General features: G+C 38.9%; 1 protein-coding gene across 1 annotated transcript; it reads left to right on the top strand.

Annotated features, from left to right (window-relative positions):
- The first annotated feature begins 1,147 nt into the window (after positions 1-1,147).
- LOC145490978 (unconventional myosin-X-like) lies at positions 1,148-25,105 on the top strand. Its single transcript, XM_081470099.1, has 30 exons — positions 1,148-2,083; positions 3,551-3,676; positions 5,674-5,819; positions 6,449-6,612; positions 8,293-8,389; positions 8,643-8,720; positions 8,868-8,942; positions 9,472-9,556; positions 9,677-9,789; positions 10,471-10,597; positions 12,020-12,138; positions 12,991-13,213; positions 13,322-13,428; positions 14,035-14,132; positions 14,295-14,370; positions 15,155-15,201; positions 15,520-15,576; positions 15,885-15,942; positions 16,575-16,655; positions 17,300-17,424; positions 17,717-17,768; positions 18,517-18,582; positions 18,688-18,787; positions 19,415-19,613; positions 20,416-20,589; positions 21,242-21,332; positions 21,532-21,631; positions 23,109-23,242; positions 24,331-24,394; positions 24,498-25,105. The coding sequence occupies exons 1-29, from the start codon at positions 1,648-1,650 to the stop codon at positions 24,355-24,357; spliced, it is 3,381 nt and encodes a 1,126-aa protein (XP_081326225.1). The 5' UTR covers positions 1,148-1,647; the 3' UTR covers positions 24,358-24,394; positions 24,498-25,105.
- The last annotated feature ends 1,895 nt before the right edge of the window (positions 25,106-27,000 follow it).

Genomic DNA, 27,000 nt, shown 5'->3' with positions numbered 1-27,000 from the left:
AGCTAAGTTCTTTGGAAGCTGATAAAGGGCTGTTTGTGTTACTACCTAGCTGCAATTGACTGTTTGCAACCTGGTTAAACTCTAGCCAAAATATGGCATACTCAAGAGGCTTTCATAGTTGCTGTGATGAGAAAAGGTTGACATAAAGTAATCTGCTTAATCCTGGAGACTTAGAGAGAGCCAGGTGTTGTGTGGTGCTCTATTTTGAAATAAGCTGACTTTAAACACCTGTAGTTTCTAACATTTTGATATTTTAAGTTCTACCTGCCATTCATGAAACAAAATAATTGGTGTTTCTGTGATAGTAACTGCTAAGCCTTTTTCAGAAAAGATATTTTTGCTGTTTTGCAGAAATAAATGATTTCGCACCTAGGTCATGGGCTCCTGACAATTTATTCTCCTGATTTTCTGTTTGTCTGTAAAGTAAAGCAGATGCACTGTTCAGTTTGTGCCCACTGTAACTTCTAAATGAACTTCATACTATTGTTTATCCCATGCTTTGACAAGTATAGCCAATCAGAATAATGGATTCAGCAGTATCCAGCAGATCATATAATTTGTCACTTTGGTTTCCCACACTTTGTCATTGACAGATACTTTTGGTAAGTTGAATCAGTAGTTGGAGGTTAAAATAAAACAAATTTAGGGAATTGGAAATTTTTAGAAAGTAGCTGGGATGTTTTATTTTTGTCTTTCATTCCATTGCAATTTTTCCTGAAATGGGCCTGGAATGAATAGACCAGGAAAATGTTGTTTTGTTGTGGTATTCCAGTATTACCCCTGCTTTCTTTGTTGGGTCACTTATGTACAGGCCAAAGGTTCCTCTGTGGGATCCTGATTGTATACCACTCGAAGTCCTTGCCTAACTACTATTCCTATGCCAGTAGATTATAATTTAAGGTGTTGAAGTAGTACAATCAATTTATTACAAATTGATAGTTTGTTGGAATCTTGATCTATTTGAGCTGGGGCAGTTTATGTTATGTTCCCATGCACTATTTTCTTCTTGGCTAAGGGACCCATCCAAGGGTTTCCGAAATGGTACAATAGGCGATTTGCATGATGATGTCATTTGACTACAACTACCAGAATCCTTCCCTTTTTCTGTTTCTGGGGCTTCAAAATCTAAATAATAAAGAAAAAAAAGTGAAAGAAATTCTGGTAGTTGTAGTCAAATGACGACAACATGCAAATCTGCTATTGGCAAATAAATTAACCTAAGGGGGACTAGAAACCCATCCAGGGACAGAAGAGGTACTTCCTGGGAGTATATGCAGGAACAGCCAGAAAGGAATTTGATTTTGAGCTTTTTGCCTAAATTTGTTTTCGTATCTCTTTTTCATCTTTTCTGACATTTTTCTGGCACATTTTCTGTATCCAAAATTCTATACCACTTTGATCTCAAACTTGCCCCGTAAGGAATGGGTGACGTGCTAAAGTGATGACAAGTCTTGTCCGTTTCATTATATGACCCCGGGAATAAATCCAGCGCTCTGATTGGTCAGCGTGGCAGCGTTTTTTGTAGTGAACAACTTTCAAGCAGAAGCTGTGTGTGGTATGATACGGTGGGATGGCAGCTAAAATCCCTTGTTTTTTCGTGTTTATGGATTAATTTTTTTCCGGTTAAGACTTACCAGAGCATATCAAATGGCTGCAAAGCATACAAACTCTCTGGAATTAAGCGATTTCGACCTTCTCCGGAAGGAAAACGCCGTGCTCCGCGAGGAGCTCGCCAACTTACGGGAAGAAATATCCGGTGAAAGACACACTCATGAACAGTTGTTGAAAAGTTTTCAAGTTTGTCATAATGAAGATTCGAGGAAACTGCGGGAGGAGAAACAACTTACGTCGAAATTGGCCGAGGAAAACGGTGAACTTCGCTTGGAGCTAAAAGCGCTTAGAGAACGTGCCTCTTCGACTCCATCAGCGAAAGATCGCGGCAAACCAGGGCACGAGGCAGATGTAAACGATCGCTTACTCAAAGAACTCAGTGCTTTGGAAAAGAGACTTGAAGTGCTGCATAGCGATTTGTTGTCAAGTCCCGCGGCGAAAAGCTTCGATGGAAGGCAACCTGCAAAGCGTGGTGAGATCGGAATTTCCTTGCCTACATACGCAAGTTTGGTATTTTGGTCTCACTTATCGGCTCTTAAAACTGCTTACTTTCACTGTTTATATCCTATATCGATGTTTTGAATTACCAAATTTAAAAGTTATCCTAGACAATTAGGTAGAGATTAGAGTAGATAAAGATAATTTAAGCAGTGGATAAATGAAGCATATAAAAGGATAGCAGAACATTCGGCATTTAATCTTCTCAGAATCTCGACGTATGGCGACAATTTATTTACACCTTCGAATGGAACGGTTTGGGACGCACTTTGTTAAATTCCCAAAACAATCGATAAAAATTTATATACTGTGACTATGTTTACGTGGAATAGATTTCTTTGCTCAAATCATAATAAAAGTAAATGGCCCTGGTCATGAAAGAGATAGGAAACTTTGATCGCCAGGGAATTATTAATTTGCTTGAAGCATCTTCCTTATCCTTGTTTGTTGACTTTCTGTATATTGCTAATTGTAATTGAGCAGTTTTTCAATGCTGAAGTTGTCTTCTATTGAAAGTTTAAAGAATGTCCTGAAATATTTAATCCAAGAACTCTTAAGTTTTCGGTTTTACGGTGATTGAAACTGTCAGTTTCACATTTTGTAGTAATGTTTTGAATTAAATTAAAATATAGTATTTCAACGAATGGTACTTAACTAGCCAGATGCGATAAATTAAATCTAAGTTTGGAATGTAATATATTTCTATTATCCTTTGTTTTTCTTTAAGCGGACAATTTTTGCAGCCGAAACTTGAACCAAACAAAATATTTCGAGCTGTTGTATCAGGAAATTGTGATGAGTTTTGATGTGATTTATTATTAACTAATGGGTGTTAATAGCCTTGAGATATCAAGCTGGGAACTAATTGTAACCTAATTAATTGCCTTAATTCAAAAGGAATGCATTTGCCAGCCTTGAGGTCAAATATTTCTATGCAATGCAGCAAAGATAATACTTTGGGGGGCTGCTGAAAAAAAAAATCAATTATAGAATTCCTAAATTTGATATTGTATAGAATCAGTCTCCTTAACTTCTACAGGCCTGATGTTGTGGTGACAGAGTTAATTTTATTATATGCGTTTTGCAAAACATCTGTGTTGTGATGCTAGCGTCTTCATGAAAAAACGATTAAATTTCCGTGACTAAAAAATATTCCATAGCCTTTCAAGATCTAGCTGCCAGTTGTAAGAATTCCACTTATTTTAATGGTTCTAATGGCTTTTTGATGCAAGCACAAAATCAATATTTAGAAAGAACTTTGAAGAGGTCTTTGCCAGACATATTTTCTGAATTTTTGTTCTTAAAGTTGTATTACTTATTAAAATTCATTTTGAGAACATATCATGCCTGGGATGGTTTCTACATTTATAGTAGATCTCTTTTTGGCAAAATTAATGTGAGTTAATCATTGATTCTTTTTTCGTTGTTGGTGAAAATATAGCAGATGGTTCTGTTGCCAAGGACCCAGTTAAGAAACTCAGTGCTGAACTGGTAAACTTGAGATCCCTGCTGACGGCACGATCTGGGATTGGGCTGAATGGAGTTATACTTACAGGTCACAGAGAAGGTAAAAACTTATGTAGAGCAGTGCTATATCTAGAATGGCTGTAGTAATAAACATAATGTATATGTTATGTGCCGCTTGGGAGGTTCATATAGTGCAAAACTATGACTGAGACCTTCAAAATGCTGTCCAAGGCTGCAGGCATTTCTAAGCCTGAGGTCACAGTTTTTCACTATACAGACCAACCATAGCTGGTTAATAACTTGTCTATTTTTTCTTCCCTCTCTCAATCCCTCTCTCAAACCTTTTTTATAATAATAAAATTGTTGATCTTTTCAACACATACATTGCATGCATGTTGCTTTGACTGTGGGCAGGAATGGGAAAATCAGGACCGTGCTGAGAACCAATCACATTGCAGGATTCATAACTGTACCCTCTTGGAAAAAATGAAACAATAAATTATTAGTTTCAGCATTTGTTCAAGGAAGAGGGGATAATGTCCCGGAGAAAATCTTTGAAAGATTCACAAGAAAGATTCATAAGGATCTTTAAGGGCTAATTTACAAGGTACGACTTTGTTGCATGCGACAATCTTACAACAGGCCTACAACATGAATTGTTTCGTGTAAATCAAACCTACAATTCACTTGCGACTGTTGTGTACATCAAAAAAATGTCATAGGATTTTAAAACATGTTTTAAAACACTGCGACAATCGTAGCCGAAATCAACAGAAAATGACTTATTTTGTGACAAATTTCTACTGAGTAGAGCACGAAGGTGAAGTTTTCTTGTTTGTTGTGGCAGATGAAGTTGTTGTTGACTGATTCACATGAAGTTGTTTCTCAAAAAGTACTGAACGGATTAAAGCAAAAAAACATCTCTTTAGGAAGGTTTTCAAAGCACACAACTGCTAAAATATTTGTTTATCGTTTGTTAGAACTTTCGCTCCAAAAATCCCAGTGCAAATAGTTTTGCATAGTCAATTTTGTAACTGAAAATGTTGTGTGCGGGTAAATGGTCCTAAGTCATGTCATAGGCCTGTCGTAAGCTTGTCGCATGCAACAAAGTCGTACCGTGTAAATAGGCCCTAAGGATCTTCTGAGTATTTTCTTGACAATAATAATGTAAAATTTTAAGGATTTGGCCATGATCACAAGGATTATCAAGGTTCTTACTAGATTGTGTAAAGGATCTTTTATTATCATCCTAGTAAAATCTTCATCAGATCCTAAAGGATCTTGTAAGGTCTTTGTCATGATCATAACAAGTACATGTACATGTAGCTCTTTAAGATCTTAACAAGGACATCTTAATATCACAACAAGGATTCTTTAAATCTTGCAACAATCCCTTCTTGCTCTCCATGAGTTCTCGTAGCTCAGTGGATAGATCAGAGCACCCACCCGGTGTTTGGGAGGTCATGGGTTCAATTCCTGTCTGGGACTCAGAATTTTTCTTTGTTCCACGCTCATGTCATGTTGATTTCATTACTGAGCTTAAAATACACCATCTTTATTAACTTATCACCACTCACGATGACTTCGATAGTGTTGATCCTAGCAGTATGCAGGACACCTGTCATATATGAACTCAGTTAAATGACCTTGCTCTCCATGAGTTCTCGTAGCTCAGTGGATAGAGTGCCTGCCTGGCGTTCGGGAGGTCATGGGTTTGATTCCTGTTGGGGACTCAGAATTTTTCTTTGTCCCACGCTCATGTCATGTTGATTAATTCACCTTCACAATCCCTTCTTGCGTCTGAAGGTCTACAATGTACATCCTCAAAGATTTTACAGGATAGTTTGATCAGAGCAGATGATTTTCTTTACTCAGGGGTTGATAGCGACAGTAACTAATTTGTCACAGACTGTTTTAAGATCTTTTTGGGCTCGTACATATAACTTTTTGCAAGTGGACAAGCTTTGTATAGCATAATTACCCTATTTTGTGTTATGAGTGTAGGGCCAGTAAAATTGAATGTGAATTGACATCCATCCTGACTGTGCCTTCAACGTTTTTCAAATGATTGTACTTGTGGTGTTTTTGTTCTTTCAGTCAAAACAAAGGGCATGGCATCAAATTCACTGAATGGTAATACAACAAGTCTAGTGCCAGATGACTTAGTTCATATTAGGGGACCAATCACAGAGGATGCTGTTGTTGGTGTACTACAACAGAGAAGTGTGGCAGGGGAAAACTATGTATGTATGTTAAATTCATCTAACTGCAGTAAATGTTTGTCTCATTTGAATCCCATCATAATGACTATGTACTGAAGTCCTAACAAACTCCAGGTTCAATCTAGTACTGGGTCAGACTGCAGTACTGTTTTAAATAAACACCTTCCAAGAATTTTACTGAGAAAATATGACTATTCATAACCCAAATTTTAATTGCAACCCTAACCCTGACACTTGGGCAAAAAGCAACCCTCTCATTGAAATGCTCTGTTTGTCACTTATTACAGAGATATCTCAGATTGAAATCAAACAATGTGGTGCTCAAGAAAAATATTGTCCATGCTCTCTTGTGGAAGAGTTTTTGTTTTGAAGGAAGGGGTAAGGGGGAATATTGAACCCCCTCTCCCAATCTTATGGAAATTTCGAGTTAGCTTCATAGTTACTTAATTTTTCAGACTTTGGCCTCTGAAACCTCACTCCCCTTTACAATTCCAGTGGGGATCAAGTTTCAGATATGGGTGCAACATATACACCATCCTATCCTCATCACCTGCTCCTCTCTATTTTGCAGGTTTTTTGGGGGTGTGGCAGGGGGCTCGGGGTCTTATATTCATAGGTTATGTTTAATTTATGATTGTTTCTCTTTGCAGACAAACTTGGGTCCAGTGTTGATTGCTGTGAATTCGTATGACCAAGTTCAGTCCAAGACAGGCCTGTTACAAAGTGCTTCAGATAATCAGAGACTACAGAAAATTATTTTGACTGTGACAAGCAAGTTGGCCAATTCCTCTGCACCACAGGTTATTGTGTTAAGGTAGATATTGCACCTGCTTTACCCGTTTTTTCTTTTTTTTTTCTGCTGTCTACTCTTCAATTTCATGGTGATGCCATCATCACTGTTATCTGGTCAGAGAGGTATGGGGAGAGGACTAGGCTACTCTGGGTAGGGGTGAGGGTGGGTTAGCATCCAAAAGTAGTGAGACAATCTCAGAAAGTGCAGAGCGCAGTTGATAGCTCTGGTACAGTAGTCCCATAAGTACTCACCCCTGCTTGGTTCACTTCCGGTTTGTGTCTACCTTGGTAGTCTGCTACGGCTTTTCCTCTTTGCAGTGTGTATGTTTCAAGGTTGTATTTTCATTCAAGGTTCAAAAATTATGCACAAATTAATTACTACTGGTGTTTTATGTTGATTTTCGTTCATTTTAAATTCAATAATACGCTGAAGCAGCAAACGTGACAATTTAGCTCTTCACGCTAACTTTGTAACTTGATACTTTTGTTTTCCTTGCAAAGGCATGTAATATGAAACCCTTGTTTTCTCCAAAACATATGGAAGATGTCCCTGTTTATTGTTACAAATTTACAATTTGCAGAGTATTAAAGCCACTAACTTGGGAACTTTTTGGTCACTCTTACAGACACAATTAAGGCAAGAAATTAACAAGCCACTAAGGAGAAGCAATACATTTGAACCCTGACAAGCACACTATTGTAGATTGAAAACAACAGATGATATTTGTTGAACTGACCCGTCTGTAATTCTTAAAGCTAAGCAGCCACAGTAACATTTCACTATTGCAATAAAAAGGGACAATTGGTGCTACCTGAAAAATAACTGCCGTCCTTGGTCATATGACATGATATATAAAATACTGCGTGGAAAGATAGTGTATAACACTAACGATGCTAGAATGCATGTGTCTTACATGTTGAGCTCTACCATAAGGAAAACCACTCAACATTTGTGCGTGATTCCATATGCAAGATATCCTTCACCTAATATAGAAGTCACGAACGCTAACTAATCTGTGCATGCGTTTAGGGCAAATTAGTTTTGTTCTGAGGAGAATGGTACCACAAGGAGAGCAAGGGGTTACCTGAAACAAACATATAGCTTTGCGATGTTCAAAACTAAGTGACGGCGATGGAATGTGTTTTACGTAGAGTACACATGTACCTTTCCCACCCTACCCCCACTACTTCTTGCCTCTAGACTAATTGATTAATTGAAATTAATTAATTAAACAAAATTAAAGTTTACACCTTAGTGCCATAGCACCATAGGGCCATAGCGCCATAGCACCTTAGTTCCTTAGCGGCAGGCAGCTCCCATTACCATCCCAATAGTGCACTCTGCACTAAAAATGGAGGTCATACCCATTTCAGTCTATGCCTTGGTGAAATGATAACTGTGAGTGTCTTTTTTAAGAACACTTGAAACACAGTCTTTGCAGGGCTTTAATTTGGACCAACAACAACAAGATGGAATAATTAAACAGCAAATTAACACCAAGTTGGTACACAGGAATGAGGAAAAGATAAAATTTTTACAAAAGTAGGGTTACAAGAATTTAATATATAATTAATCAGTCCAGTACACTCAAAAACATATTGATAAGATACCATGCCTCCCACAATTCTTGTTTCCTGCAAAAAAAAAAAAAAGAGTTACAACAATAATTAGTAAAGATGAGTGGCATTTTCCTGTTTTCAGTGGCAATGGAGGAAGTGGAAAAACATTCACAGCCCAGGCCCTTACACAACATCTCTTAGAACAGTCAGGGGGAGGACATGATTCTGATGTCTGTAAGGTTAGTTTTGTATAATTTGTGATCATGTTATAGTGCCTTCTTTGGGCCAAGGGGAGTGTTTTTTCTCTAATATTTCAAAAACAATTGATGTCAAACCTTGTGGCAATGGTATAAAGCCTTAAGGGCACCACTACATGGCTTGAATAGTCACAAGACCTTCCCTTTCCCCTTCCCACCACTCCCCCTAAAATTTTGCATCTTGCATTGTTGCCAGTTACTACATGTAAGTCTGAGAATTTGTTTTTTTTGACAGCACTTTCTTGCTTCCATGGCTGTTATCCAGTCTCTGGGAAATGCCAAGACAACGACAAACTCTAACTCCTCCAGAATGGTATTCTTAAATTTACTCGCAATTCCTTGATTTTTTCTTATGACTTTATTTCTTTATTGCTCTAAAAGAGCATCAAAAAGATATCTCAATATCCTTTGAGTTGTGGAAAACATTAATCAGTTTGTCATGTTTGTTTTTCTTTCCTAGGGTAACCTTTTTGAATTCCATTTGTCTGATGGTTTGATATCAAGAACAAAAATCCAGTGCTATCTTCTTGATTCTGTAAGTTAAGTTCTGTAGAATTCTGAACAAAGCCACATAGCAGCATTGCCAATTAGAGCAGTTTAAATTGAGTGTCGTAAAAGCAAATACCAAACATGTAATCAATGTGGCTAATCACAAAGTACTAGGGCAATACAGTGAAATGATCAAAACTCAAAACAAATACATGAAGCCAGTGCGATTAGCTTGAGAAAACTGGTGTTAGCAAGTCACAACTGGTTTTGGCTTACTTCTGGTGTGAGTTTTTTAAACCACCAAAAAGTGAAATGATGCAAAATGAAAGCAAATGTGCATAACTTTCAGTGCTCAAATGAAAACTGCTCTTGCTTAGTCCTCCTTTAGGTTAAGGTTAAGGTTTGTCCCAGTTACTCTAGGGTGGGAGGTACCAAGCTGGCTCATAATTGCTAGCAGCCTTTAACTCCAGTGTCAGTCACACTAGTATTGTTACTTCCCCTTACTGGCACTAACATGATTGCAAGTCCAGGCCAGTGGTCACCACTTACAGTTGTGTTCCTTGTTCATGTGATAGACAAGAGTTGTATGTCCACCTGTCAAGGAGAGGAATTATCACATATTTTATCAGCTGTTATATGGCATCACCCAGGAAGAAAGAGGTAAATAAGTCTCAGCATTAACTGTTCTTTATTAATTTTATTTAATGATCAATAAATTGGTTATTAATAGTTATAAGTCCATTTCTGTTGTGTTGTAATGATGGCTTCTCATATTTCTAGTCAAACTTCATCTTCAAGGATACAGTGTGCATTCCTTGTTATACCTCAGTGGGAGTCCCATTCCTTATAATGAAGACGAGGAAGACTTCCGAGATAAATTTGAACGATTTAGGGTAAGTTAACTCTTCTATGATTTGTTGATTATTTTTTTCTAGTGCATATTTATCCCCATGCATGTTATCTTACATTCATTGACATTCCCTTGGCTGTTTAATTAAATTTGTTTTTTCAATTTTTATGTTTGGTTCTTTTGATCCTTTCTTTGTTTGGCTGTTTGCTCAGTCCTCAGTTCTCTGTTCATTTTTCCGTTCCCTTCCTCCCTCTCCCCCTTCCTTTCTTTGTTCTTTTCTTGATCCTCACTCCGTCCATCCTTCCTCCCTCAGGGCTGTCAGTAAGGGCCATGACCCGTAACATCTGTTACGGCTGAGTATGTTTGATGGACCCTTGATGTTATGGGTGATTAACTGACCTGTAGTTGATACACAATTCACCCATAAAGTAACAAGTTTGCTACAGGTGTGAAGATCAAGGCTACAGGTGAATTAAAACTTAATGACACCCCTGCTTCTCTCCTTTCCTCCAGCCTTCCCTCTTTCTGTCTCTCTCTCCCTCCATCACTCTCTCATTCCTTCCCTCCTTTCGTCCATCCATCCTTCCTCCCTTTTTCCCTCTGTCCATCCGTCCCTCCTTCCTCCATCCCTCCCTCCCTCCCTCTGTCCCTTACTTTTAGATGTTCTTGACGTAGCAACATATGCAGTACAAGTTATCCTGTTAATGTGACCTTTCCTTCTCAGGGTGCTCTGGCCACACTGGGCATTCCATTTGTAGATGTTTTAAGAATTTTAGTTGCAATCCTGCTTCTTGGTAATGTAGAATTTGTTGATGGTGAGGGCCTAGAACTTGATGTCAAGGGAAATAATGGTAGGTATCATTTATTCTAAGCCCAGTTTTAAAGCAAATGTAATCCAAAAGTAGCAAAAACAAAATGCCTAGTATTCAAAACAACTATTGAATAGTAATATAGACTTCAAACTTCAAATACAATTTAGTACAAACATGACACACCAATGTAGGATTTGTAACAAAATCGTTTTATTCTTCACTGTAGCAAAGATTCCTTTTTATGCAGCAGCTGTAATGGCCAGAGGTAACTTTCATTTCATGGGAAACAGTAGATCAATAAGTTACTAATATATATAGCAGGGGTTTCAATAAAAGCCGGTTACCGGTGGTCTACTGCTGCCTGTAGGACTTCTTACCGCCATCTGTTTGGATTTCTTGAATGAAAATAAAAATAATATTAATAAAAAAAAAGCAAATACAATAACAACAACGACCACTGCAGTTTTTAAATGCTACAAAAAAGCGGGCAAACTAAACGTTCCAAAAAAGAAATAGCGTACATGTTGTTTGTAGTCGCTGATCAGTGTCATCACTGTTCAACTCAGGATACCTAAGACATCTGAATGATTTAATAATATGATTTAATTTTTCATTATTTTGTGATTATTGGATACCTTAATAATAAACCGTGGGAGAATCAATGAAAAGTTGAAAATGAGGTTTGGTCTTGCAAGAATATTAGTAGAAAGAATTTTGTTCTTAGGTTTATATCATTTCATTTTTTTCTGATGAGTTAAAAATCAGTTTGTTGCCATATTGGTACATTTGAATGAGTAGCAGAGAAGTTGTACTTGTTTTAAGAAAGGAGTTCAAAGAAATTACTGCTTAAGTGGATATCAAGTGTCACTGAGAGATATCTGCGTAGAAAGGTATTCAGAATGCACCTCTTTGCATCAAAAAATTAATAGTTTGTCAAAAAAAAATTTTGCTTTGTGGTCAATAAAAGTACCCATCAACAGCACACTTTTTGACGCCCAGAACGCTGGAAATCGCATTTCCGAGCTTCTAGATTTCAATTTTTTTTTAGGGTGGGGGGGTGGGGGGTGGGGCCATGCCTCCAGACCCCCCTAGGGGAAAGGGGCCTTGCAGCCCCTTTAGTGGTTACAACCACCTATTACACCTTCAGTGGCTGCTTATAACTAATGTTATTAAAACCCCTGTATATAGTGCAACCCCATTAATCCAGTCGCCAACGGGCCACAAAAATCTGGCTATATTGACAGGATGGCCATATTAAAGGGGTTCTTTAAATATAAGAAAATGGCTGACTGAGCTTTGTTCAGACCAGAATAAAGTGGCCATAGTAACAAGGTGGCTGTATTAATGGGATGGCCGTAAGGCAGGGTTCCACTGTATTTAATAGTTAGTTGACTTGTACACAGTTTTTACATGTGTTTATATTATTTGAAAGTTAAGAAATTGTTTTTTCTTTTGTTGCAGAAATCAAAGCTGTGGCTGCATTACTTGGTATATCTGGTGTTTCACTGTACAGAGGCTTGACAACAAAGACCAAGAATGTGAGAGGACAGATTCTTAGATCACTGTGTGACTCAGCCACTGTAAGTATCAATAACACAAACATACGGCTTTCCAATATATTCTAAATTACAAAACAGTCCTAAGAAAATACACGCGCTGATTGGTTAAAAATCATGTTTCTACAACTCGATGGAAACACAGAACTAGCATGAGCTGTTGGCGTTATGATGGCGCCAGCAAAGAGAATTTACACTTTGATAATCAAAGTTAACAAGCTGTTTACCTTTTTTTTGTCGCAGTGTTTTCTTAAAGAAATAGAAAACATGTTCTCTGTGTTTCTATTGAGTTATAGAAACACTCGTGAAAGTTTGGGAGAACTTGAAAAAGCTGTTGAAACACTCGCCCATGGCTTGTGTTCCCACAGCATTTCTTGTTCTCCCAAACTTGATCCTCTCGTGTGTCTATAACTCGATAGAAATACGGTACATGTTTTCTATTTCTTAAATACAAGTTGCAGAACTTTTTGCTTCTGTATATTTTTTAGTACACTCCACATCTAGAGATTATGCTTGAACGGGCAGTCTCTAAGACCAAAAAATTTAAAGGAATGTATCAAGCTTAATTGGAATTTCCAGACAGGTGGGGGAGGGGGTCTTTTAAAAGATACCTTCCGTGGAGGAGGTATGGGTAATTTTAGGAACTACACTATAGACATAAAACCACATGTAAAAGTACTTGTTGAACTTTCAATCTGTCCTTGTCTAGTTAATTTACTTTAAACAGAATTAATTATTTTGTCAAAGGGTGTAGATTGGCAGCCAAAAGCTATTATTCTAAGCTAAATTTTCAACCAGGGAGCATGTTAATTGTTTTAATACAATTTACTCTAATTGTAAATATTATATGAATTGTAATTCATCTCAAATTGCCAGGCAAATTCAAACAGAGATGCTCTTACCAAAGCGCTATACTGCAGAACAGTTGCTGCTATTGTGCGCCGAGTCAACAGCTACAAGAGACCTGCCAGCATGTTGTCGACATCACCACAAGGGTCGTACGAGTCATTAAGAGCAGCTTCGCCTTATGGGTCTACTAGTTCTCTAGGGAAAAGCCCACTTAATTCCAGCAATGGTTTGCTCGTGGCATCATTACCAGGTATTCTTTGAAGCTATCAGTCACAGTATTATTGATTGTCAAATCGTCTATCATAAGATTATTATTTTCTGCTGTTAATATTTTTTGTCATGTCTTTTTTTCTGTCAGTGAATACCCCTCCATCAACTCCTGGGCTGAATGGTAGTGTCCAGTTAACTGGAAGGGGTTCTGGTCTCATCGGCATTGTAGATATGTTTGGCTTTGAAAACAGTCAGGTATGTCACTCATCAACAATAGGGGTGGCGAATGGGCCTTCAAAAACCATGAGTCTTGCAAGTCGAGTGTCAAATTTCAGGGGTCTTGCAGTCTCAATTTGTTCAATAAGTTGTCTCAGAGTCTTGATTTTTTGAAAGACTAAGAAAGTCCTGAATCCTGATTTGTTTGCTTGTTTTAATTTATAAGTGACCCCTGTATTTTTCAAGAGCAATTCAGAGCTGATTTTGCTAGATAACCTCATTCCAGACTAAATCAGCAACAATCTTCCTATTTACAGTAGTAATCTGTAATAAATTTCTTTTTTTTCCCAAATGCTTGTTGTTGATTTATCAATAGGTCTTATGAAAGATAACGTATATGCCACATGCTCAAAATTCACTGCCAAGCTTTGTTTGCATGAAATTTTCTCAAACTTCTGGTACCTTCATATTGTTTTTGCATGTGTATTCTTCTTGTCTTTGCTTCTTTGGGTATTTGTTCATGGTACAATTTATAATTTGCATGTTCAAAAAGAGGTTTGGTGGTGATTTTTTCTAGACAGTATGATATCATCATGCATAGGGACTATTCTATGTCTGATCTGTGCTGTACTGCTCTTGGTTTAGGTGAATCAACTGGAGCAGCTCTGTGTGAACCTCTGTTCTGAAACCCTGCAACATTTCTACAACACACATATATTTAAAAGCAGAGAGGAGTACAGCAGGTGAGAGCATTTGATCGGAGTTTAAATTACTGGTATGTTTAATTTGTTGTGTTAGCCTCCACTTCTTGTGACCAGAGTAAAGTTGCTCTGGAAGGCAAAGCTAAATTCTTCTTAGAATGACTGCTGGATTTTAAGAATGTTTTGTTTCTTTCCATTTTGCAGGGAAGAGAGTGTGCTCTCAGATCTTGAAGTGGATTATTTTGATAATGCTCCATGTATTGAGTTACTCACATGTCAGGTTTGTTGCACACTATACTTTCTGTCCTGTGAAAATAGGAAAACATATCAACCCTTTACTCCCTAAGAGTGCTATTTGGCACACAACGTCATAAGTTTGTGAATATTTAAGAGATCTCTATGAATTTTTGCCACGAAAATTGCGTTGTAAAGATCTGTTCATTGAAGGCATAAAATTGTGACCCCTTCCTATCTAAGGCATGGTTGACCACCCCCATTATTTTCCAATTTCTTTTTTGAGATGCGCATGGAATGCAAGACTTGTTTCACATCAAGCTATGTACTAAGACCTGCGAAATAAGCTATAGTTCAGGGGCATACCTATGATATTTGACAACTGATACGTGTTGGAAGCTTTTCAGTTTCACATTTTAAAACAATTTCTCTCAAAATGACTACCTCTTTCATAACTGCTGATGTCAGTTCTTAAATGAGCTGATCAGTGGCTTTCAAATGGTATATTGTACACAGGCAGAGAGTCTTTATTTGCTGATTTAGGAAAAACTGCCATTTGCCTTAGGGGGTAAAGGCATATTAATGAGAGTTTGAACCAAAACGGCACAAACAGTGCTAGAGTTAACCTTGTTCTCCAGATCAAATTGTGAAGTGAAGTCAAAAATAGTGGATTCTGATTTCCTCTAATGTGATTAATACGCACCATGTCTGCTCAAGTGAAAATTTAAAATATCCTCTTTCAGTACTCTAAGTTTCTTAGTATAAGATTAATTAGCCGTTATGTGGAAGAGCCCAAATTCTTATTTGATCTCTCTCGCTTTTATTCCTAGCGTGCTGGAGTTCTAACAGTGTTGGACAAAGAAAGCTTGTTTGCTAGGTATGTATATCACTCTTTTGTGTTTGTTTCTTTCAGTTTAAGTGGCAAGCCTGTTCACTAACTAGGTGTAGCTAAGCGCATTGACCACTATAAACAACATTTGAACATTTTTTCCTTGATTTGCTAAATGAATTAGGAATTTACTCTGATTGGTCGAAGTTCATTGTATGAGTTTTTCGACCAATCAGCAGAGCTTACAAGAAGCAACAACCTCGTAACTAGTACTACAGTAACACTTGTTGGTGTGCAGTTACCAAACAAAAGCAAACAATCGTTTTAAAAGATATTAAAAATTGATCTGAGCTGATACTTTTACAGAGGAAGCTATCAGAACTTCTTACAAAAAGTAAAGGGACAACACAAAGACAGCGAGAGGTGAGTCAGTTAGAATTTAAATGAATACAAGTGTTTAATGTGGTAAAGCATTTTAGAACAATAATTATTATAAGCGGTTTTTGCTTTCAGCATCAAAAAACTACTAGTGTGCTGTAAATACTCTTGATTGAACTTTGAACACTATCTCTTTGAAAATAACAGCTAATTTTCTGTGGAGACTGAAATTCTGTTTATGTTAGACAGTACACAAAGTTGAGAGTGAAATTGTTTACAGCTGCCCTACTGTTCACAGTTTGCAATGACAAAGAGAGCATCTAGGGCAATAACTTGAAAATTCTTTATTACAGCTTCTTTGACCCCGATCCTGAGAGTTCTTGCTTTGGAGTGTCGCATTACAATGGAAATGTGAGTCAAATAATCAGTGCAGTGTAAACCTTTTATCTTTACCTTCTACCTGATTACTTGAACACCAATTTTGTTGTTGCTTAGTAACTTGATGTTTCCTGATTACGCCATGGGGTAGAGGCAACTTTCTTGGTGCTCATACGATACGATACGATACGATACGATACGATACGATACGATACGATACGATACGATACGATACGATACGATACGATACGATACGATACGATACGATACTTTATTTAACGTGGAGTTACGCTTAGCTAATCAGCTAGTTTACAGCTAATCCACGGTTCTAGTATATTTTAAAAATTAAAACTAAAAATGTACAATAATTGATCGTATAGAACTATAAAGACCTATAAACGCAAAAAACTAAAAATCTAAAGAATCAAATCACTATAAGTTCCGACATCAGCCAAACTTAAGCGATCGAATTTTGTTGTTCACTTCGTTAGTGCCTTCTTTAGTGTTAATGTCATTTGCTAGCTCGTTCCATTTCTTTGTGCAAAATATCTTCATGATTTCCCGGCTCTTTTCTGATTGGTCGCTCACAATCGGAAACACCCCGGCTACTTCAGCGACTTGTGAAACCCGGCTCAAGTCATTGCTTTTCTTATCACTGTTTGTAGGTTGTTTATGACGCCAGCTCTCTACTGAACATCAATCGTGACTCCATTACTGATGACATCATCTGTGTGTTTTCAAGACAGGTATAGTACCTCCTCGTTCAGGAACCTGGGAAATCACCCGTGGAAGGGGGGGGGGGGGGGGACTTTCAATTAAAAAGGACAGAGGTGCTCGTCCAATTTTTATAGGAGTCCCCTAGGGGAAATCATGGTCATTTTGCGGGGATCTCTGTAAAGCTGGAATCACGCGCCCTCCTGGTGACTTGTGCTTTATGCGTCACTGAGATTTGTACAAAACAGGACGTTCTAAAAAAATTATGACAAAAAACAATTTAAAGCAATTTTATTTAAAATGATTGTACTAAAACTAAAACAAAAGTTGTCACATTCAATCACAACGAATAGGGGTAGTGGAACATTAGGAAATCAAGCAAAAGAAACAGAAACTGCAGTCGGTGCCAAGCGCGGAAAAACAAATGGAAGTCGAGACACGATTGCTTTTGATCTCAGTACTGGTTGGCTACCACAGTATGTTTGCTTTGATTGGTTGAAGCATGTTGCACGAGTTTTTTGGGGCCAGTTAGAGAGTTCAACTACTATCGAAAGTACTTACTAAGAATAAAAGAACAAGCAAACATAAATGTTCTTTTGATAGCTGGTTTAATAGTTTTCTTGAGAACGTGGTCTTAATGTTTTTTTTTTTTTTCAACTTTTGTTTTCTTTTCCAGAACTGCAACTTCGGTTTCGCCACACATCTTTTCACCAATGATTTAAAACCACAACAAGGGCAGACAACTGCTCCTAAGGGGGTGCTGCACAGGATATCACCCACCCCCGCTCAGGAGGTACAAAGGTGAGAGATGTACTCAAGTTTGGCTCGATTACCAGCCGTTGTTCAAGAAAGGTGCATGTAAGTCCTGACTCGAGAGAGTGGTAAAGATTCTTCACGTGTGTCCATATTGAAATCATCCTTCCTTCTTTATGAGTTCCTGTCATTTCTGGAACACGGTATTGCAAAATTGAATCATTATTACTGGCTTTCCTTTGATGGAGGTATGTTCAAGGCTGGCAAAATCGCATTAAAAACGAACGAATATTCCTGCCTAATAATTAGATGTACTAATTGTAAAATCTTACTTTTTCAGCCCTGCAGATTCTGTGGATGTCCCTCTTCGAACATATTCCCAAGGATTTCAGGTCAGTTGTCCAGTTTGTTGTGACGTGTGTTTTAAAGCGATAGAACTCTCATTGTAGAATCTCTCTCCCCGGGATTAAAAGCAGTTTCTCGTCGATTTGGTGACAGAAAATTTCTTACACCTCTAAGCCTTCTCTCTAGAAGAAGGAACTTCAAATGATCAGCAACTGTCTGCAGAACATTACACTGCCGTTTCAAGTTCCCCTTTTAAGAAAAAGGGTTTTCTTTATTTCCGCTAAAAACTTCGTATTTCTTCTCGTCCATCACCCAAGGGTTTAAAATTCAGTCTTCCGTGAGAAAAAAGATGGTGGCTGTACATGTTACCTCCTTACTTTGTAAACCTAGCACAGCCCATTAGGCACAAGGAAAGCCATATTTTTGCATTATTTGTACCTGTACTAACGGCATTGTGTATGGTAGGTTTGAAGGTTTTAGAATTGCCCTGTACGTTTTTATGAAGGTTTGTAAGGGGTTTTGTGCGCTAAGAATTATGGATAATTGTACCAGTCGCCATCTTTTTTTCTTGTAGAGGATTCATTTGTGATCTTGAGCTTCTTTAATTTACCTCAGTAATTAAATGACTGAGCAAATTGCATCATTGTGATCGGCTGAGACCAAGTAAATGTATCGGGAATTCTTAATTTGTACTGCAGTGCAGATTAACACAGGCGCATTCGTAATTTCTCAGTCATCTTAACCTTGTGCAACCATACGATTACCTATACTTAGTTATTTGTTTTATTTGTTCAGGAAAAACTTGATGGCCTACTCAAGACATTGGTGCAAGCACAGCCGACATTTGTGAGATGTATCAAGGCAAGTCTTGCATGGTCATTTTCCACGCCTCTTTTCGCGGTGTCCGAGTTGGACTGAGTTTCAATTTCAGTTAGAGTTTAAATTTGAGTTTCCTTCTGTTTACAGATAAATACCCGTGAAGAGCAGAATGCTTTTGACCGTGGAATAGTCAGTCAGCAGATTCGAGTGTTGCAGATTTTTGAAACTCTTCAACTTCTTCAGTCAGGTAAACGAAGGCTTGTTAAAGGGGCTACGTCACGATTTGCGCATCTTGAAAAGCTTAGCTTAAATTTTTCAAGTTCCTCGTTTGTAATCCGTGTTAATCTTCTCCATCCTTGTTCCTTTATGGTTTATCATTTTCTCTTTGGTGCATTTCTGTCTTAGTAAACTACTATTTTCAGGTTTCCTTCAATTTAAAGGTAATTTCGTACGTGGCAAGATCTTAAAATACTGTGACTGAGCTCCTTTAGTATTATTACAGAGCAATATTAATATTTAGTTTGTCTGTCGTAAAACCAATCCCTTTGCCAAGTCACAGCGATTGTAAATAGTCTAACTTAACAAGCCAATCGCAACTCGAGGCAAAATCCTGCAACCGGCGACAAGCGCGGGAAAACGCACGTAATCCAGTTCACGATTGGTTTATTTTAAATCGTGCGTCTGATTGGTTGAAAAGACAGCATGTTTGCTCTGATTGGTTATATCCTGTTGTATGAATTTTTAGACTTATTCTAGGTTTCAGAAATGTAAATTTAGCAAACACGACAACACTATCGAGATAATCCTTTGTGGTATTTCAATTTTGAAAGTAAAATTTATTATTTATTGAACAGAATGATATATAATCTTGCAGGGCTTGCTAATCGCTCTCGGCTTCAAGCATTTGCCAGAAAGTATAGCTTTGTCTCGCCGCGTAAGGTGCGGGCTCAGGAGGAGACTGGGTACGAGGATTGCAAAGTCATTTTAGAGACGCTGATGAGGAAAATTGACAGATCGAAGAGTGACGTCATGTTTGGCGCGTGGGTACTGGGCAAGAGATTCGTCTTTTACAGGTAACGTGTTGTGTTTAACTTCGTTGCTGAAGGCCCCGTCTACACTACGTCGGTGAAATTTGAGACCGGAGGTTTCACTCTGAAAACGCGTTTTCTGTCCACACTACGCCAGAGAAATTTGAAAACGCAGCAGTCACCAGTCATTTTGGATTTGTGTTTGAGAAAGCAGACGATTATCGTGACCCCACCGTTTTCGTAAAGCTCCGTTTTCAAAATGTTTTCCGTCCACACGAAAACGAAAAGCCAGCCTATTCAAATTCCATTGGTTTGAAGAGCGTTTTCGGAAAGCTCCGTTTTCGTGACGGATTAGTGTGGACGGTAAACTTAACCGTAGAAATAAATCTGGGTTTTCAAAGTCCTCTTAGTGTGGACGGGGCCGTAGTCTCCTTGTACTGTAGCTCTGTGTTGATTGAATTAAACCTGCTCGAAAACTGACAGTAACCGGTTTTTGATTTTTGATACTGAACACATCTTCATTTGGTGTTTGCTGTGCTTTTCTTTTCGTTTTTATGTTTTTATTTGTTAATCAATGTAATTTAGACAGTTTAAGGAATTTACATTGCGCGAAACAATGTAAATCTGGAAAAAAAATCTGGGATACAAATGGAATCCCTTAGTTTTGCCTTTCACAATCTCCCTGTGCTTGCCAAGTTAAGCTGAATGCCATCTGTTCTATTAAATCTTGTGTTAGTTTGACTTGTGCCTTTTGATTTATCGTATTTTTTTCGTTACAAACCATTATTTAGAGGTTTTAGCCAAGTTGTAGACCCTGATAATGAGATGTTATTTTTTCCCATTGCAGTGAAGTGGTGAAACAGGAGTTAGAAACCCTTCATGAGATGCGGAAAGTGAAGGCGGCTGTCACGATCCAGTGCTGGGTCAGAAGATGGATTTGTTACAAGAGATGGCCGAGCCTAAAGCGTTTACTTGAACTGCAGAAAAAAGCTCGACACAGCGGCAACAAAGTGAATCATAAGTGAGTAGTATACCGATGAAGCACTACCCCCTTAAAATGTACAGCTCAGTTTACCCTTCGGGTATTACGAAAATTCGGCCATAAAGGTGGACTAACGACAAGTCAGGTGGAGGCGCGGTGGCCTCATGGTTAGTGCGCTCGCTTCTGGATCAAGCGGTCCGGGTTCAAGCCTTTGTGTTGTGTTCTTGGGCCAGACCTTTTACTCTCACAGAGCCTCGCTTCACCTAGGTGTATATATGGGTACCAACGAATTTACTGCCAGGGCGTAACGTAACTCTGCGATGGACTAGTATTCCATCCGGGGGGGGGGGGGGGGACTTGCTTTATGTTGCAGAAACCGGAGACACTTGGCTCGTTTTTACCACAAGTCAACCCTCGCCTAAACCGATTAACAGGCAAGAAAGTATTATTGGAAAAGACTTTTAGAAAATTTACCATGTAGACAATTAGGGAGTATTTCCAGGATTTAGTCAAGAGAAAATAACAAAAGGATGTTTGATACCTTTCATATGGTTCACTTGCCGAAAATAACATAATAATTGATCGCACGTTTTCCAGTGTTTCTATTCTTTTCTCCTAAACTGTTGCTTGTTTTTGTCGTACTGATATATTTAAACCTCAAAGTAAAGATTCCTATTTTTCAAATCCTTAGCCATGTTCGTAGATCAGTGTCACCGTCGGATGAACTTCGGGTGGACACGAAGACAGCCGATCAGACGTGCTGTCTCTACGGACTGGACATGGTAAGTTGGACACTATCACTACGGAGTAAGTTGGGATAAACAGATACCTTTTTTGTTCACGAAAAGCGGAATGCTCGTGAATGGTCGAGGTATGTTTTTTTTTTTGGTTCAAAAAAAAAATTACACTTGTTTTTCCGCAGGACTGTCTTTTGGTCAGAAATGGTTCGAAACTGAATATTTGTGAATCCTCTCTTCGCAGGAAACTCCGCCTCCTTTGCCCAAAAGCCGGCCATACACTGTGATGGGTAACATGAAGATGGGATTCCCACAGACTCGCATCATGAAATTTGATTACCCAGGTGAGTCAGCAGTCCGTTGCTAAAGGGTTTGTGAAATGCAAGTAGCGTGTTGCTAGAGCAGTTTTCAATTGAGTGTCGTAGAACCAAAACCAAAGTAATCACTCTGGCCAATCACAAAGAACACAGACAATCCAGTGGACCAATCAAAACTCGGAGTAAATACGTGTAGCTGACGCGAAGCGCGGGAAAACGTGTGCTTGTGGTTTTACTTCTGATTGGATGGAAAAGTGGCGCGGGTTTTTTAAGCCAATCGCGTAGCGTAGTAATGCAAAACCAATTACTTTTCGACGCGCTAAACACTTGGTTTTTGTGTTACCTTGTGGCACGAATGCCTGCCGCCTCCTTAACCTTAAAGTATGAATTCGTTTTGCGGCAACGTTGGTCTCGATGTGGCGTTATAAGGACGTGCGAAGAGGGGAAGGGGGGAGTATTCCCTTTACGCATAAAACCCTCCCGTCCTGCTATATACCAGCATCCTATGGTGTTGCTAGATGTATGTGTTTTTGAACTCCTCACGTACGTTTACCACTCTTGTCTGAAATGTTACCTTGTCATAATACATTTTGTATAGGGATTTAGAGAATTCTGGCCTTTTTGACACCCTGTTGAGTTAAACGTACCGTTTTGTCAACAATATCCATACATTTGAACCTCTCTGTGCAAACGTTACCGGTTACACCTCCTGTAAGCGACCACTTTTCCAAAATATCAAAATTCTGCATATCAGTGCACTCTGGTTGGGACCTTTCGTAAGGTAAAACCTCTCAGAGACGATCGCGAACATCTTAACACTGCTAGATTACAACAGAGATATCTTGATACACCACTAAATTCTCAGAACCTCCATTAAAGCAATTGTGTGGCAGCTAGTAACAAGAGTTAGTCTTTTTATTTCTTTTGCACAAATGAAGGGCTAAGGCTTGAATCATCGCTTCTAATTGATGATTAATTTCGTGTTTCTCCTGTCCACGTCGCAGCAGGACAGTGTACAAACTCTTTGTTTTGTTCACTGAAAGAGTTGGACGACATTAAACAAGGGGTGGGGTACATTACTTGCGGAAAATTTCAGACACTTGTCTTACTTCGGACAAATTTCGGACACTTTGCTGAAACACCTACGCCTACAAAGCACGTTTTAGACTTAAACAACGTCTGTGGAAATGATAGTTTTATTGCACCTCCAAGGTTTTACAGACGCACCGACGGGAAAATAAGAAAAGTTCTTTCAAGTCGTTACGTATCTAAAGCAGTTTCTGAACTACAGCTCGCTCCATAAAGAAAACTAGCGGCTTTGGAGCTTTGAACGTTTCATACTGTACTGTAAATGTGTCAGACGCTTAGAATTTCTAACACTTAATGATTTCGGACGCTCTTCTTTTGGAACACTTTTTTGTCCGAAATTAAAATTGTCCGATGTATAACTTGTGATCATGATGATATTGAACAGCTACGGACATTGTTATCTTGTCTGTTACAGATGACGGCAGCGAGGTTTTCCTGAAGAAAGGAGAAGCGGTAAAAGTGATTCGAGCATCCGAGAAGCGAGGGTATCTTGTTGTGGAACACAAAAGTTCGACTATTCACTTGCCATTTCAAGTCATGGAGCTTAAGGTGCGATTTCTATGTTTGTTACTTTTACTTCGAAATGTTTCGCGTAGCCTGAGTTGCAGGCGCGGGAATTTCGTTTCTCTCGCGCGCGGCTTCACGTGCCTTCTTCAATTCGCGCGCGACTCTTCTCTGACTCGATCTGGGGCAACTGGAGAACCGGTGTACAGTTTAGGTTGTTTAAATTAGTTGGTTTGGTTTTAAAAAAGACAAATTTTCTTTGTAAGTTGTTTTGTTCGACTGAGGAAAAAAATCATAAACAGTCTACTGAAGTCGTGAATCGAAGTTCCTGGCAAAACCGCTCGGTTTCGACTTCAAAGTTTAAGGGCCCATTAACCGATTTATGCGCGCGCTCGCGCGCGTTGCTAAGGAGGTGAAATTCCACTTCTGGTTACTTACGTCAGCCTGAGCGCAGAAAATAAAAATAACTCAATAACTTCCAAATTCGCTCACATTTTAGATGTTTTTCTTTGTGTTTCACAACATACAAAGTAAACGAAGTATAAGCAAAGACAAAATGAGAGGAGGACAGAAAAACAAGAGCAATAGAAGGGGAAAAACCACCTCCGTGTGGCTTTGTTTTACCTCACCGAAATGTGCTCGTAGTGTAAATTGCGCCCGCGCTGATAGGGTAACTTCCAATATATATCGGGCGCACTTCCGGTTTCTTTAAATGCTAATGGAAACGCCGTTTTTTTTAAAGTCCAGCCTTTTTTGACGGATTTCGATTAAAGCCAACGTTGGAAACATAGCTATGCATTCCTTTTTCAAAATCATGCTTTTTTCAGAAAATTACGAACTTTTTAATATTTTGAAATTCTCTCAAAAATCTGACCTTTTAGAAATGAAACAAAATCTATGCAACGGCTCGAAAAGATCGGTTAATGTGCTCTTAAGATTGTTTCAGTCTTAAGCCGAGTTCTCACTAGCGACATAACGACATAAACATCGTTATGTCGCTAGCGTGAAGGAGGCCTTACCGAACATGAACGTTTTCCTTCTTGTTTTCGTTTCTGAATCAATATCTTACCTTGAGTAAAGGGAAACTTCAATTGTGAAAAGGCTTTTTGACTCAAGAATTGAATTTTCTGTAGAATTCTCCGAACCCTTCACCAAGATGACCAGACTAAAACGACAACAGAGACACGCATAGTGCTGGTAAGATATTCCATTTCCACGTAGTAGTTTTACCGTTACTACTTTTAAACTTCATAGACTTGCTGTTAATCTTGGATTTTGCTTTTGCTCTTCTTTTGTACAGGAAGTTATAGGAATCGTAGGAACAGTTTTGCGTCTTACTGTGCTTTCAATCAGACTCCGGCCGAGTGCGTTCATTTGCTGTCACGAGGTGGAGAGTAGGGTGGGACGGATTGGTCGTCACATGAAGCACACGTGGGCGCACAATCAGGGCCATGAGTCCACGTGACTTCTGTCTTGTGGCATATTCAGCGCAACTCGTACTCCATCTTCATTCGTTGTTTGTAGAACACGGCACAAAAAAAAAACACACATGATGAGTCATGCACGTGACAGAAACGTGGACAAAACTAAGAACAGGACGCTTACCAAGTGCCACGTGACGCGCATTGAAACCACGATTGGCCGATGCTGACAGTAGACTGCCCCGTAATTAATCGTTAAAGACATTAAAGACAAGTGTTAATGGTCATGGCGATGTACGTTTTGTAACATTAGTTTGCGCTAGCAACATGAGCTGTAATTCTATATCTAGTGCACATATATTTTAAACTTTGCGAGCTTTGGTAAAGAAGTTGTGAAATGATTATGTGGAGTCCTTTCCTTCCGTGGTGGAAATATTATTGAAAATAGGAATATTTTTGTAATGAAATAAAAGCAGTGATTTACTTATGTCTCCTTTTGGGTGCATCAATCGTTGGCCTTCTTTTTCAGCCTCAAATGCGAAATACTGATGGCTGTTAAATCATAATTTCTTGTATTTTTTTTGCGCGAGTTCGTGCGTGCGTGAGTGACTGGCTTGTCTGTGTGGGTTGTGTCAGATCTCCTGCAAAACATTCCTTTCCAAGAGATAGAAACTCCCTCTACTACTTACACACGATTCCCCGTCTTTCGTCAAACTCTATATACGTAAGAAAGAATGAGGAGTGAGAGCTAATCCTCCATTTTTCCAAAACGCCTCTCAATTCTTAGAGATGGTGCTCAGTGCTCTCGTGGTTAATATCACCACGCGCGTTGCCTGGATGTTTCGTGGAGAACCCGCTTGGGCTGTCACGTGAGCAAAATTCGGATTGGCTATTTCCAGACCCTCCTCTGGAATGATTTTTCCGGTCGCTTTTGTGAAGGGTTAGCTCGAGCTGGCCGCCAAACATTAAGCTGTATCTCTTGAACAATGCTTTGAAAAAGAAATTCGCCGAAACCAGGAGCCCATGGGCTAATTTGTCAGCGGTTCACCGTAGCAGACTGATATGCAAAATTTATACCGCACAGTGAACCAATCAGAATTCTCTTTTCATCTTAGACCAGTTTGACATATTATAATGATAATCTTGTCTTGTTTTGATATGTTACAAGCACAGTTGCAAAAGTATGATTGCACTGTGATAAATTTTCCTTAGCAACTTACAATTTCGCAGACTTTTGCAAAGTAGAAATATAATGTCTGCCGTTAGGAATAAACTCCTACGCTTGGTAAGGCGAACTAAGAGAAGATTATATAATGTCTACGATTAGGAATTAAAATTCCTAACCGTTAAAACTCATAGGTTTGGGCACAATTCTTTTCGCGAGTGTACTTTTACTCTAGTAGCCTACGTGGCAATTGATTTTCGTGGCAGCTAATTAATAGACCGAGAAAACAAGTTAGAGGTAGAGATCGTCGGTAGAGCGTAGCAATCTTTTCGAAAAAGCAAAAAATGCTCACTCCATTGACGAACGCAAAACCAATTCTATTGGCGGACGGCAGACGACGATCGAATAGTATCCCATGATGCATCTGGTTTAGGGTTATATTATCACTGCGTACGTGACGTCATCATTTATTCCGCGCTCTTGCGATGAAGCCATGGCGTGCTTTCACACTTGTCTGGATTCCGTGGCTTCTGTACCGAGTTAGTTTCTATTCACTGCGTTTCAAAGGAGAATTTTGCCGTTGCAGTGAAGGGGTTTACTTGTGTTTCGTTGGTCTGTCGAGAAATACATATAAGCTATGTGGAAAGCATGGACGAGCGAAGAAGAGCTATCGTCCCTGTGGTTGTTGTGAATTCGCCTACGGACGAATTATTCGCTGGGGTAAGAAGCCCTGTGCTGATACGAATAAGTTAAACACGTACATTCTCCGAAGAGAAGTTAAGGGGTTTTCTGATTTTTCTTTTGACATCTCTTGTCCGCTTCTTAGCAGGCTTGTTCCGTGTTCTGCCGTTTGCTGCATGACATCTCTTGATTACGGCTCCATTGAACTATTGAAATTTACGAAGTTAAACACTCCGTTATTAAGGCTAGTTATCCGGCTGTTGAGCATTTTGCAGTTTCGGAAAAAATAGTAACCAAAACACCTTCGAAAATGACCATTTTGACTCTAAAAGATGACCAAGCTCGGGAATAAAGCGCCAAACCAACTGAGACTTGAAGCAGACATTCACACACGCAACACTGGTATGTTACGAAATTTCAGTCCACTTCGATCGCTTAAAAGGTCATAAAAATGTGGGTACTTCTCGGTACTTCTTTGCCAAAAATCATTATCATGTCTATATTTTGTGGCGTGATGCCCAAAAATCGAAGACATC

The sequence above is a fragment of the Orbicella franksi genome, chromosome 6, assembly GCF_964199315.1.
Source record: "Orbicella franksi chromosome 6, jaOrbFran1.1, whole genome shotgun sequence".
Taxonomy (NCBI): domain Eukaryota; kingdom Metazoa; phylum Cnidaria; class Anthozoa; order Scleractinia; family Merulinidae; genus Orbicella; species Orbicella franksi.
This window is presented reverse-complemented; position numbering and strand designations above follow the sequence as displayed.